Source organism: Pocillopora verrucosa, chromosome 2 (assembly GCF_036669915.1).
Source record: "Pocillopora verrucosa isolate sample1 chromosome 2, ASM3666991v2, whole genome shotgun sequence".
In the NCBI taxonomy this organism is placed as follows: Eukaryota; Metazoa; Cnidaria; class Anthozoa; order Scleractinia; family Pocilloporidae; genus Pocillopora; species Pocillopora verrucosa.
Window position 1 is genome coordinate 10,353,588 of NC_089313.1, and position 11,989 is coordinate 10,365,576.

At 38.7% G+C, this 11,989-nt stretch overlaps 1 protein-coding gene across 2 annotated transcripts; it reads right to left on the reverse strand.

Moving 5' to 3' along the window:
- Positions 1-683: 683 nt before the first annotated feature.
- Positions 684-7,079, reverse strand: LOC131771228 (uncharacterized). Of its 2 annotated transcripts, none has more exons than XM_059087000.2 (7): positions 6,993-7,079; positions 4,845-4,974; positions 3,882-4,248; positions 3,573-3,636; positions 3,003-3,132; positions 2,152-2,325; positions 684-1,916 (listed from the first exon to the last, which is right to left on the reverse strand). In XM_059087000.2, the coding sequence occupies exons 2-7, from the start codon at positions 4,912-4,914 to the stop codon at positions 1,804-1,806; spliced, it is 918 nt and encodes a 305-aa protein (XP_058942983.2). In that variant the 5' UTR covers positions 4,915-4,974; positions 6,993-7,079; the 3' UTR covers positions 684-1,803. The 2 variants fall into 2 exon arrangements, with proteins under 2 accessions (XP_058942983.2, XP_058942982.2); XM_059086999.2 differs by lacking the exon at positions 6,993-7,079 and adding an exon at positions 6,663-6,821.
- Positions 7,080-11,989: the final 4,910 nt, after the last annotated feature.

An 11,989-nucleotide genomic window follows, 5' to 3' on the forward strand; every position in this document is an offset into this window, starting at 1 on the left:
GATTCCAATCGTACCATACATGAAGGTTTTTCATTTTTCTGTTTCTTTTTTTAGCTCATGATGATGAAGTCATTTTATCAAAATTATAATAGCTTTTCGAGGTTTTAGTTTCTCATACATTCATCAACATCATGTTATTACCACGACTATCTAGTATTCAGAGAGGAAAAAAAAATGGTTGTATCCGTTATTACCAGATTTTTGTTATTCCAGAGGTTATTTCTTTCAAGGTCAAAGTTTTGAGGGTTCGTTACTTTGGAGGATTTTCCATTCTCTGAATTGAGCCCTGTTTTTCGTAGGGTGGGTTCTATGTTCAGTAAAGCAATGATTAGTAACTAGAAAGGGGAACTGCAGGCTCTATCGTGAGACTACAAATGTTTCAGTTACAAATTCTTCACCTAATAGTCTTCAAATTCTTTAATTTCCATATTTATTGAATTTCTCATTTCCAGAGAGTCAGGGATTATTTACAGCTTCCTTTTGTTCACGTGTAGTTGGTAAATCATTTTTAAGAGGCACTTTTGAATCAATATAGCACCATGTCATAACCCAAAACATGATACAATTGTCTGAAAGTGGGTGCGACATTGCGTTGTGCTACTTTCAGTGATTCCTATTAGATGTCCCTAGCTATACTCTTATGTTCCGCATATAGACAATGATTATTTTTCCAAATTACCTCTTCTAGCTAAAAGATCTGACTAGTTTTTTTTTTAAATAAATACGATGCTAAAATACTAACAATGTTATCTTTATAACAATTTTAAAATGATCGTTGAAGGAGCTAGCTTGACCATGATTGGCAAGCCTTGTGCACGTGATTCCTTGGGTCATGAACCCCATTCACGCCAAAGCTTACACATGTTTTACTGCTTTGTTGACCTTTCTACCCTCAGAGTGATTAGCATCTAATTTCTCCTTCCAATATCACCCTTGAAACAAACATTAAGGTCATGAGAATAGAGGAAATGATCACCAACTAAAGCAGCTCTTGATTATTAAACAAATTCTCTTTGTCAGCACCTTGATAAATGTATAGTGAATGGTATGGAGAATAGGGATACTGATGCTAGGGGATAAAGAGTTAAATGCGGATTAAAATTTTCTTCTTCATAGAAGCTGCTTAAACTGATGTTTGTCGACGTCTAATTTAGCACATTGAAAATAGAGGCTAGTGACAACTTGAATCCTACTAATCAAAAATTGGTTTAACTTACCACGTTTTACTGAGTACATTGGGTACAAGAAAGGGACAGATCCTAGCAAATAAATGAGCAAAGGCAAGCAAATATTACGTGTTATTAACACTACTCTCTCTGCCTCCAATTTGGGGGGATTAAATTGTATTTGTTGTTGAAATATATTATTTAAGAGTACACTCCTCATTTCATAGAGAGGGAAAAAACATCTGCCTTCATGTTATTGACTTTTATATATAAAAAATCGCCTCTAAGCGATCTCAGCGAAATAGTTCAGCTTTTTCAAATTTGGTCAGTTACATATAAGTTCAGCTCTGTACCTGCGCAAATAAGGTGAGGAGAGCATATCAGCTCACTATCTATCATAAAAGATTTTAATCTCGACATCGAGATTAACTACTGAGCACATCCTATAGTTTTATTGTTATATTAGGGTCGAATGGGTCATTACACTTCATCTTGTCTTTATGTGGATGTTTCTCTTTTGTTTCTTCTGTGGCATATCGTCCCCATTACACTTCACCTTGTCTTTCTGTGGATGTTTCTCTTTTGTTTCTTCTGTGGCATGTCGTCGCTGAGATACTGGTATCCCTGAGGTATGGTTTTAGATGTTTGTAACTCGTACTTTGGGGGACAAAGGAGCAGTGCAGCTATCGTCGTCACTTGAATCCTTCGCACCTTCTAAGGACTCGGCAGAATTAGCAGCCACCTTTAGGTCTGAAAGGTTTTATAAATAACGATAATATTATTAATATAGCTTGTATTTAAGAAAGCAGATCGATGATATTTCTTGCATAACTTAAATCCTTTGCGTCCATCAGTTCCTCCTAGTTCTCCCCCCCCCCCCTTTGATACCTCCTAAGCAGCGACCATCCCTGATTCTCGGATAAGATTTGGATATGATCCCTATTTTGTATCCAGAAAAACTCCTCATATTCTTCAAGATACTTACATTGAGAAGCAACTTCATCATTCGTCTTTCCTGGGTCTGATCCGTCGAGCGGAGCGTTGGCCGAGCTGTTTCGGTTTCTCTTTCGTACCCAGTGTACCAGAGCACAAATGAGGAGTATGATGATGACTGCTTGACCTATCAGAAGTGTTATAAACATCCGGTTTCGAGAGTAAACTGCAGGAAAAAACAAATACTTTTAGAAAAAAAATTAAAAGCTGGTAACATTTCAGGGGAATAACGGCCTGCCAAATTAAAGTAAAATATTTCCAAAAGAAATCAGACAGGGAATGAATTCATAAGTACAGTCTTAAATTGGGGGCTGCCTTAACCAAAATGTTGTGCTAAACGCGTGACAAAATGTGCCTCCTAACCTGCTGAACAGGGGTATCACTTTTGTGTTTTTCAGGCGAACGGAGGCAAACGCGAGGCAAGCGTGAAGGGTGTTCACGTGCATTGGGAGATGCACAGAAGAAAAATGTGAAAAGGTGAAATTTAAAATGAAAAAATGTTCGATAATCAAAAAAAAAATGTATCACATTTCTTTCTGATAAAAGAAATGGTCTTTAAAGATGATTTAATAACATAGCGTCCTGAATATGTCCGTGCTTGAGATTATAGACTACAAATTATAATTCCATGTTTTTTCCCCCAAATTGCCCCAAGCTTTTTCGTCAATGCGAATTCCATTGCAAACAAACTACAGCAGCTTTAAATACCATTTTATACCTCTGGGTGGAGAAGGACTTTTCCTAGGCTAGAGCCTCGTCTTGGACTCCAGCGGTTCACCAAATGTCAGTGCATCGTGTTAGCATCAAATTAGAGATAAACTCATTTTAGAGATACGTGTTTACCTGCTTTATGTCTGCGGAACGCCTTCACATCCACGCACTGGCAATCAACGTCAATTCCCAATTCCATTTGTATGCAGTCATTTACTGCACTGCTCTCACATTTGCAACCGCAGATGTCTTTGCTCCAAGTCTTTACAAAACAAAAAGAATTATGATGCGCTTCAGATGAAGAACCAGTTATGAAAAAGAATGTGAAACGAATAAAACCCGTGAGAGGAATGTAATATCAAGCTGTCAAATACTGTTCTTCTACATGGTACATTTTGTACATATATTTTCATTCATTTAAGACTTTCTTCAGGAAAACATAGAAATTTTTTTGTCACAGTCGAGCAGAGAATCGTTGAGAAGTTTTATATTTACGCAGTGGAAAGACTCCCAATCGATTAAAAAGTCTTCTAAGATCTGAATCTTGCAAATAATTGGTTTTGACTTGTAATTCAGGTGGCATCGGGAGACAACTTACTACAGAGAGTGCCTCATTCGAAGGTTGACTATTTTCTAAATTTGTATTTTCCTTCCATTAATTGTGAAATTCTTAAAATTCGGCGGTTATGAAGAATGCCTTACCATTCTGATGGGACAGTGCTCAGGTGCTCGGTCACATTCGCATGCGCATTTATATTTGTTCCACCTGAAAGAAATTCAAAAAATAAACACCGAAAAAATTAATAACCCAAAAATATGGATGGTTAAGTGGCTGACGAGTAATTTAATTTTTTGGTCGTACATTTTTACCGTCCATCTCTCTGCAGTTAAATATATCCCTAACGATCTCCTAAGATAACATGTAAATATATTCCAGCAAGGACAAACCATTATAGGGAAAGTAAAACGTTTTTTAAGCTTCCATTGCGATTCTTAAGGTCCGGTTCGTACCTAAATCCTTCTTTGCAAGTGAGTTCCCTAGGTGGTCCGTCAGGATACTTGCATTTGCATGCGCATAAATTATCGTCCCAGTCCTGTACTGCCAAATCGCAGTCAAGCGGACTGGCTACACATTCAGGAGCGCAGCTGGTGTGATTTTTCATGGTGACGGTCGTCCGGCGAAAGTTTACTGCACGCGAATACACTTGGACGTTTATTTCCTCGTAACTTTGTGCCACACAATGTTGCACTTTGGGAGACACTGTGCCCACTGAGCCAGCACAGCGATGAAGCTTCACATAGAAAGGGTAAAAGCCATGATCAGTTGAATCTACGGGAATAACGGTCTCGTGCGTTTGACAGAGAACATTTGTCAACCCTGAGAGAGAGGAAGAGAGGAAATAAAGCTGAAATTATCATTATCGTCGTTATTGAAGTTATTATGGCTAAGATGGGAAGTGAGGTCTGGGATCCAGGATATCCGCAATTAAGATGATGTCACGTAGAATTGAACAGTGGATAGAAATCTAACGAGGTAAATAAGAGTTCTGCGGGTCACAAAAACACAGACTATTTCCCTTCAACAACAAGTATTTAACAATGCATGTGCGTTTGATCTGTTAAACTTTAAAAGGAGATTAACACTCACTTTTCATTGAAAAAGTGGGATACAGTCTGTTGATGGTTTTTACCTCGCGGCAGTTCATCTTCTCAAAAAACCTGCCCCGCGTAGTCGAGCTTAGCCACGATTGTTGGTAAAGTGGAAATACCGAGTAACGGCAGAGAGGGATTTTGGCGTAAAAGCCACGAGAAGAGCTGACTACTTCCCACAGAGAATATGTTTTACGGCCGGAGTATTAAGATTTAATTTATGACGACTGATGATCCCTTTGATTAAGTGTTGATCGTTAAGATCGGCTATTTTTTCAAACCTGCACAGCCACGAAACTGTTAAAATCTGACTTTGAAACTTACTTTCCCCTTTCTGGGCCGACAAAGTTACATCCAGTAGTTCAAATATAAAGATGGAAATGACCAGCAACATTTTCGTTTAGCTTTCAGGAAATTCACTCGCAGTACGATCTCACGTTTGATCCTGAGGAATCTGAAAGGAAAACATAAAAAAAAAAAAAGAAACGTGAGCTCGTGTGCAGGGTATACTTCACTAGTCCAATGAATTAAACGGTTAGTGACGTGAATTCTGAGCTCTTTAAAACGAACATTGCCAAAATAACTAACTTTGAAGAATTCGGACCCATAATGAATTATCAATTAGAGCTTGTCGTCTTTACGGTTTAATTAACCATTTTGAGCAATTAACACCGATAGTTGTACCTAGACTTTTACCTTACCCTCTAAATCATAAGCTAGAGGAGCTTTTTAAAAAGTTCAAACTGCCAAACTGCCTGCTTACATTTCGTATAGGCAGTCTAAAATATATCAGGGTTAGCAAATTTGAGATACTTGTATTGAATTGTGAGGAGGGAAGTTGCTGGATCATGTCTCAGTTCTGTTTTTGACTGAATCAAACTGAAAGATTTTAATGGGTTGGACTTCCTGTCAAGGCAAACTTTGTGCGACACTCCCAGGAAGTCCAAATGAGACTTGGTGAGCGAGTGAGTGTAGCGTTTCAGTGGACTGTTTCAAGGTTCATTTTCAGTGCGAAACACACGTTCAGGGAGTAAGCCTCGATTCCTCTTCCTTCATCTGCATTTAATACCAAAATTGAAATGGAGCCAATGTCCAGTCAAGCAATGCCAAACTGGTTCGATGGAATATCGAGAGAAGTAAAGTATCGATATCACCTCGTCAGTAGAATACAGGAAGGGAATACTAAAATTATTTACCAGACAACCTCTGAGGAATATCGTTCGTTTTACTGTGGTGTTATCTTCATAAGGTCTCGTTGTACACTATGTTTGTTCCTTAATTTACTACCTCTTGAGAAATCAGCAGATCTGGGTGCGTCTACGATTACTGTTCTATCTTTAAGCTAAATACTTACATAAGCTTGATATGCAATACTTTATTTAGTCACCTTACGTATCACGAGTTGCCAACCTTTGCCTAATCGCATAATGTTGTGATTAAGAAATAGCGATCGAAATCCCCTCAAAAGTGTGTTGATTTTATGTCAGTCACCACTCCCTACTTGGAAGACGACCGGTGGATAATTATTTGCTTATCTGAATGCTAAAGTGATGGTGATCACACGATACGTGTATCGGATTAAAAACCAAACTAATCGGAGAGACCAGTACATACACATTTGACACGGGAACTTGGATGCAAGTAAGACCAGATCTGATAAGGTAGATTAAAAAATTTTCCAACGAGGTCCGACAGATAAAAGAGGACAGCAAACAAACCAAATTAAGCGTTTTATGCATAACGTGTGAACGTCACTGAAGTGGTCAAAGTTTAGTTTATTTTCGGCCAGTTTTTTAAAATCACCCAAACACCTTCTAAGTATCAAACAGACGATCAGAAAAGCTCATTCGTGGGATTGTGAATATTTATACATATGTTGCAGCACACGACGTGTAATGATGTGTCTACTCAGAGGGAACGAAAGTTACCCGCAAATCTTTTCCGATTTATAAGTCTTACATGCAGAACTCTTCTCATTCCTTCAGCCAAACAGTAATTAACGAGTCGTGCAGATTCGTCCATAATTATTGATGTTTTCAAACGTTGAAAACGCACATTTTGCTGAGAGAGTGAGCTTCTAGAAAATGGTTCTCGAATATACAAATCAACACATCAGAATGAAAATGATTTGTATTTACATACCGTAATATGTCGGTAGCTACGTTTTGAATGTCTTGGACTTGGGACTCCCTTCTTTAGCGGATTATCTACTGCTCTGTCTTTCAAAATCACTTTGCGAAATGAATTATCTTGCAGCTTAAGGAGTCTTGTGATCAACAAAGGTTTCCTTCGCTCGCAGTAACTTCGGTAAATTTGCATTAAACGAAAAGCCGTGCTAATTGAAAACACTCTTTCCATGCCTCACTGATTACTCTTACAATGAGCAGCGAGGAGGCGAGAATGATACTGCGCCTGTGCGATTTTGCTTGTAGTTAAAGGCACGCAAAAAGAGATCCGCAAATAAAAACTTACCTTTTGGCTCAAACTAGGGCGCCTTTCAGCAACTCACGAATTTCTCGAGTTTAGAGTTAAATGGATGTTGAGCTCCACGAGGTCACTCTTAATAGCCTGTTTCGAGAAAATTACTTCCGGTGGTCGATGACGTCAAAGTGACAAGATGCTTGACTTTCATAACTTTTCCATGCGATGTATCAGATATATCCGGGGTGTGCCCAGCAGTCTTCATAGTGACCTTTCTAATCATAGGTGCCCATTATTAGAAAACAAGTTATACTTTTTTGGTCAACGCAAAATTCAGGATCCTATGAAAGAAAACGGTTCTCTATTTCGTGCGACGAGAAAGAAACTTAACTATGGGCTATTTAGCTTTCCATTGCAGTATGAACCTCCTTATTTACTCTTTGTCGTTCCACCTCTTATGGTTTGTTTAATTTAAATCCTCTACAGATTCTGACAGTTGTTTAAGCTCGTTCGCGCTTGAACGGATATAGTTTCGCGTGACGCTCTAGGAAGGTTTTTCGCAGCTTTGACATGAAGTTTTCGCAACACCGTAATTTCACGTTTTCGATTACGACACGATTCTCTCCCTTGGCAATTTAAATGTCTGGCTTTTTTCAAGGGGAGTGAGCGCTGAAAGCTGAAGATCGTTTGCTGAACCGCCATTTAGGGTTAAATCTCGCTCTCTCTCACTCTCTCCTAAATCTTCCTCTCCGTGAAAACTAAATTTTTGTTACAAACGTGCGCGTTTGCTTGGCTTGTGTTCGTCTACATAGGTTACGAGGCACCACAAGCTTTAAGACCTGCACCAAATGATTAACAATAACTAGAAGTTTTAATACTTTCAGCGAACTCATCTAGTTCCTGTTTTACTCAGAATACTTTTGTCTTCCTTTACAACGTTGTAATAATCCCTTAACCTCAGGTTGAGTAAGTATTTAATCCAGTTATCGCTCTTAATCCGCCTTATATGGGATTTCTGTATTTGGTCCTCGCTCTTCAGTTGGTGTCACGTTAAATTCAACCTCTCCCTTCAAATCCCATGATAAAAACTATAATCTTTTCTTTCCACTTTTTATTCCTTTCAGATTCAACAGGGTGAACGTGAGAAGAAGGGTTTCTGGAATAAAGGCTTGAAGTCTAGTATGGTGAAACTTCATTGGGTTTAAAAAAGCAGGAGAAATCGAGAATTTGAAGTTGCTCTTTGGAACAAAACGCTTCTTTGTTTACACAGGGCTAGTTAGGAGTTGTCTTTGGCATCGTTTTTGCCACCAGTGATCGTTACGATACAGAATAAGAACATTTTACCTGTCTCATAAGTGGATGTCTCGTCTTATAATCGAAAGACTTGATCAGTTTTTAAAATAAAGTTCGGTTACAGCGTGCGCTGTCAGTGGTTGAAGGAGCGTGCTCTGTCAGAGTATACTATACTATACTGTTTTGAAAACATAGAAGTAAAGCTGTCACGCCATCTGCCAAATTGTACGATGTCCGACCTGATTTCCCGGATGTCTCTCTAGCTTTTTCTCGTTAGTTGAAAGTGAAATTTCGGAACAAGCGAGCCGGGAAGTAGCAACAACAGAACCAAAGAAAGGTTTGTAAACATGCCAATCGCCGTAATTTACGTTATTATAACGTGAGCAGAGACGAAAATTCTCAAAGAGAAAACGAAAAGGACAGTGACAATCCGAGTTTTGAAGGTTTTCACGCTCAGTTAGATTGCAAGCCTACGTAAAGTAATAAAAATCCAACACAGCTAACACTTGCATAGAATGAGTTTTAGAGCGACTGCGATCACGCTGAGATCCATCGCGGCTAGCCATTATAGCGATCTCTGGTCATCGCAATGAAGCAAGCCTCTCGCCCCATGTAAGGTAATCCAGGACAGTATTAGATTCTGGATTCCAAGCTGTGGATTCCGGATTCCATATGCTGGATTCCGGATTCTACCTGTGAAGATTCCGGATTCCAAAACGTAAAAGATTCCAGATTTTAATTTCTGGTTTGCTCCTAATTTTTGCATTTCGTCTTCTAGGAATGACTTTAATGGCGGATTTCGTTATTGAAGGACATGTTGTGTGAATGCATGTTTGTATAGTCATTTTTCCATAACAACATTTGGTAATTACAAGAAATATATTACAGCAAATCAAGGCATAAATTTTTCTTCTAAGAATACCTATTGAGACTGTCTGTCTCTTAGATCCAATGTCCATTCATTCTATATCTTTTTAGCAACTCTGAAGAGGTGTACCATATTTCTTTCATTCAGGTTGCTCCAGGTTCTTCAAGTGATTTAGCGGAATCAAAAGAACTAATAGTTCAAATCATTGCTTATCATTTTTAATTTTAAATAACTGTTGGACTAACAAGTTGTTTTAGCACAGCATAATATTTTCTGACTGGGAAAAGGTGGCCAATTTTTGTAATCCAAAATTTCATGACTTTATGAAGAACTATCAACAAAACAGCTCGAAAATATTTCCCTATCATCTCAAATTACTTTTTTAACTTTCCTTTTAAACAAAAACCATAGTAGTAACGAAAAATTTAAACTGAAATATAATTTTAATAACACCCCGTGCATGTATGTCGCAAATAAATCGCAGACTATGACTAAGAAAAGCTTGTTTTCCTATATGTAATTGGCGATGATGTTCGACGTTATGAGATTGCGCATAAAACGGTCTTCAACCAACTCAACTGTACTTAAACTTTTGCAAAATCGCAAAAGATCTGCATTTACACGGTAATTTTCCAAGAATGAGAGTTTCTCTTTTCTACAATTCCTTTTTCTTTATAAGGTTAGCCAAGTCAAATCACATTACGTCGGCCATGAATTCTCCAGAGCAATGATTCTTTCCTGTTTGACCCTAAAATCTGGTTGTATCTTACTTTATTTGCACTGAGATATGATGCCTTATGAAATCTTAAATTTTGTTATTCCGAAAGCCAAATATTAAAGAAAGCGGTTTATGTTTAAATGTCGAAATTTTGACCTAGAAATAGACCTCTCCCGTCTTTATTAGTATTCAGATATATCTTCAAAGTTTATCGTAATTGGAAACGTGTGGTCTGTCGCCATGTTGGAATCCAAGCATATCCTGTGGGATTTGAATGCTGTTATTATGTAAACAATCTCTTTAGTCCCTCTAAATTTACACACCCATCGACCACGTGAGTGACCTGCACTCTACAGTGGTTGCATTGGTCATGATAAAACGCAGACTGCAGACCATGCAGACTGTGCAGACCGTGCAGACTGTGCAACTTTTTTGTTTGCTTTTTTAAAAATGTGATTTACATATGATTAAGGTGTTTACATCATTTTCTTACTCTTTCGGTAACGTTGGGACAGTTTCCAATTTTTGGACACCACATGAGGAAATTTTACGAGGTTCTTTCGAGCTCGCGTTATCTAGCAAGACAAAATCACGGGGTCAAGTTTCTCGAGCTGATGCAGATTAGCCCCACGCGGCAAGATGTAATTTGTGTGGACCGTGATGTTGACTTAGAGGTAAGGATTACCTGGATCTTCACAAGACAGCCCAAAGAACTTTACAGTAAAGAAAGTGCTGCAAGCTAAAATCGAACTTTACTAGGAAGGTTTTTGAATCTGTGTAGAAGACTGATCGATAATTACCGAGTAGGGAACTTTGGCTATGTCAGTATCGAAGTCGATTGGGTGATAGGTCATTACTGAATTTGTCAGTTTCTCGCGAGCTGTAACAATCGAAATTCTCCAGCGAACAAAGCGCGGTCTACATGGTCTGTAGTCTGCATCTTAGCATGACCGTGGATGCATGGATGCGCATGAAAGCCGTCTATACGATTTTAATGGATTCTGGATTCATTCTTTAGCGGGATTCTGGATTCCAATGCCCAGTATTCCTGATTCCACGACCAAAAATTTCCTGGATTCCGGAATCCGGATTACCTTACATTGGGCGAAAGCCTCAGACATTACAACGGCCACCCTTCGAATGAACAACTAAGGACTTGCTCTAATATCCTTTCCGATGCGTTGTGTGGAAGGCCATTCAGTCACAGCTACCGAATTTTTCGGCGTTGTCATCCCAAGCAATCTTCATGTTCCTGTGAATTTGGCTGTCTTTAATTCACCAAACTCACGCCTTGGGCAGTTTGTTTTCTAATCGTCTTATGAAGAAACTCGCGTGTTTTTATGAGCTTCAATTCGGCCGGATTTTACTAAACGTTTCACTTCCAGATTCTACATTAGAGACTAAAAAACTTCCAGCAAGTGTTAAATTCGACCTGCCAAACAGATTGTGAACTTTAATGGTTTGACATTTTTGACAGCGTTACTTTTGTTCAACCAATCAAATTATTTGAACCATTTAAAAAGGATTCTGACTGACTTATTGTAGCGGTTCTTTATGAGAGTATAGAGCATGCTGACGACTCTGTTGTTCGTTTTGGAAATTAAGTTTGTTTTGAAAATTGAAAGTAACGCGTGGGAGGGGGGGGTTAATTAATGGATTCTTTACTTTAAAACAAATAGAGAAGCCTTGAATGTGCTCTGTTTTGTTGTAAAGTACGCGGGAAGCGTTCCTCCCTAAACTTCTTTTGACTACGTCTCGTGTTTCTCCCTACACTTCTTTCGTGCTCAAGCCGCTTCCTATGTGCTTTACAACAGAATAGAGCACAGTCAAGGTTCTCCATTTGTTAAATAGAGCAGAGATAGTAGGACTGAGAAGTAGATTAAGCGGAGTCTCGGGTATCGTGAACTTCTCGACCTTAATCTCACGCTTGGGGTGTATCTGACGTGGCTGTGTAATGATATAATTTCCCTGGGCAACACCACGAAATGCGACATATCACAACCCTTATTATCTTCTTCCACCCTAGGGAGGAAGGAATCTGGGTATCAATCTATCTGTTCAGTTGCTCTCTCATTTTTGGTTTTAATTTCAAATCGCGTACATTTTTTAAACTAAACATTGATTCGTTTTCTCGCACCGTTTAAATGATACGAGGTGACGGCACTCACC

Excerpts from the sequence above, each read along its gene's own strand:
- LOC131771228 (XM_059087000.2), bottom strand. The coding sequence starts at position 4,914 with ATGTTGCTGGTCATTTCCATCTTTATATTTGAACTACTGGATGTAACT. Across the intron at positions 4,249-4,844 it reads GTCGGCCCAGAAAGGGGAAA|GGTTGACAAATGTTCTCTGT; the intron begins GTAAGTTTCAAA and ends CCTCTCTCTCAG. Across the intron at positions 3,133-3,572 it reads AGCACTGTCCCATCAGAATG|ACTTGGAGCAAAGACATCTG; the intron begins GTAAGGCATTCT and ends TGTTTTGTAAAG.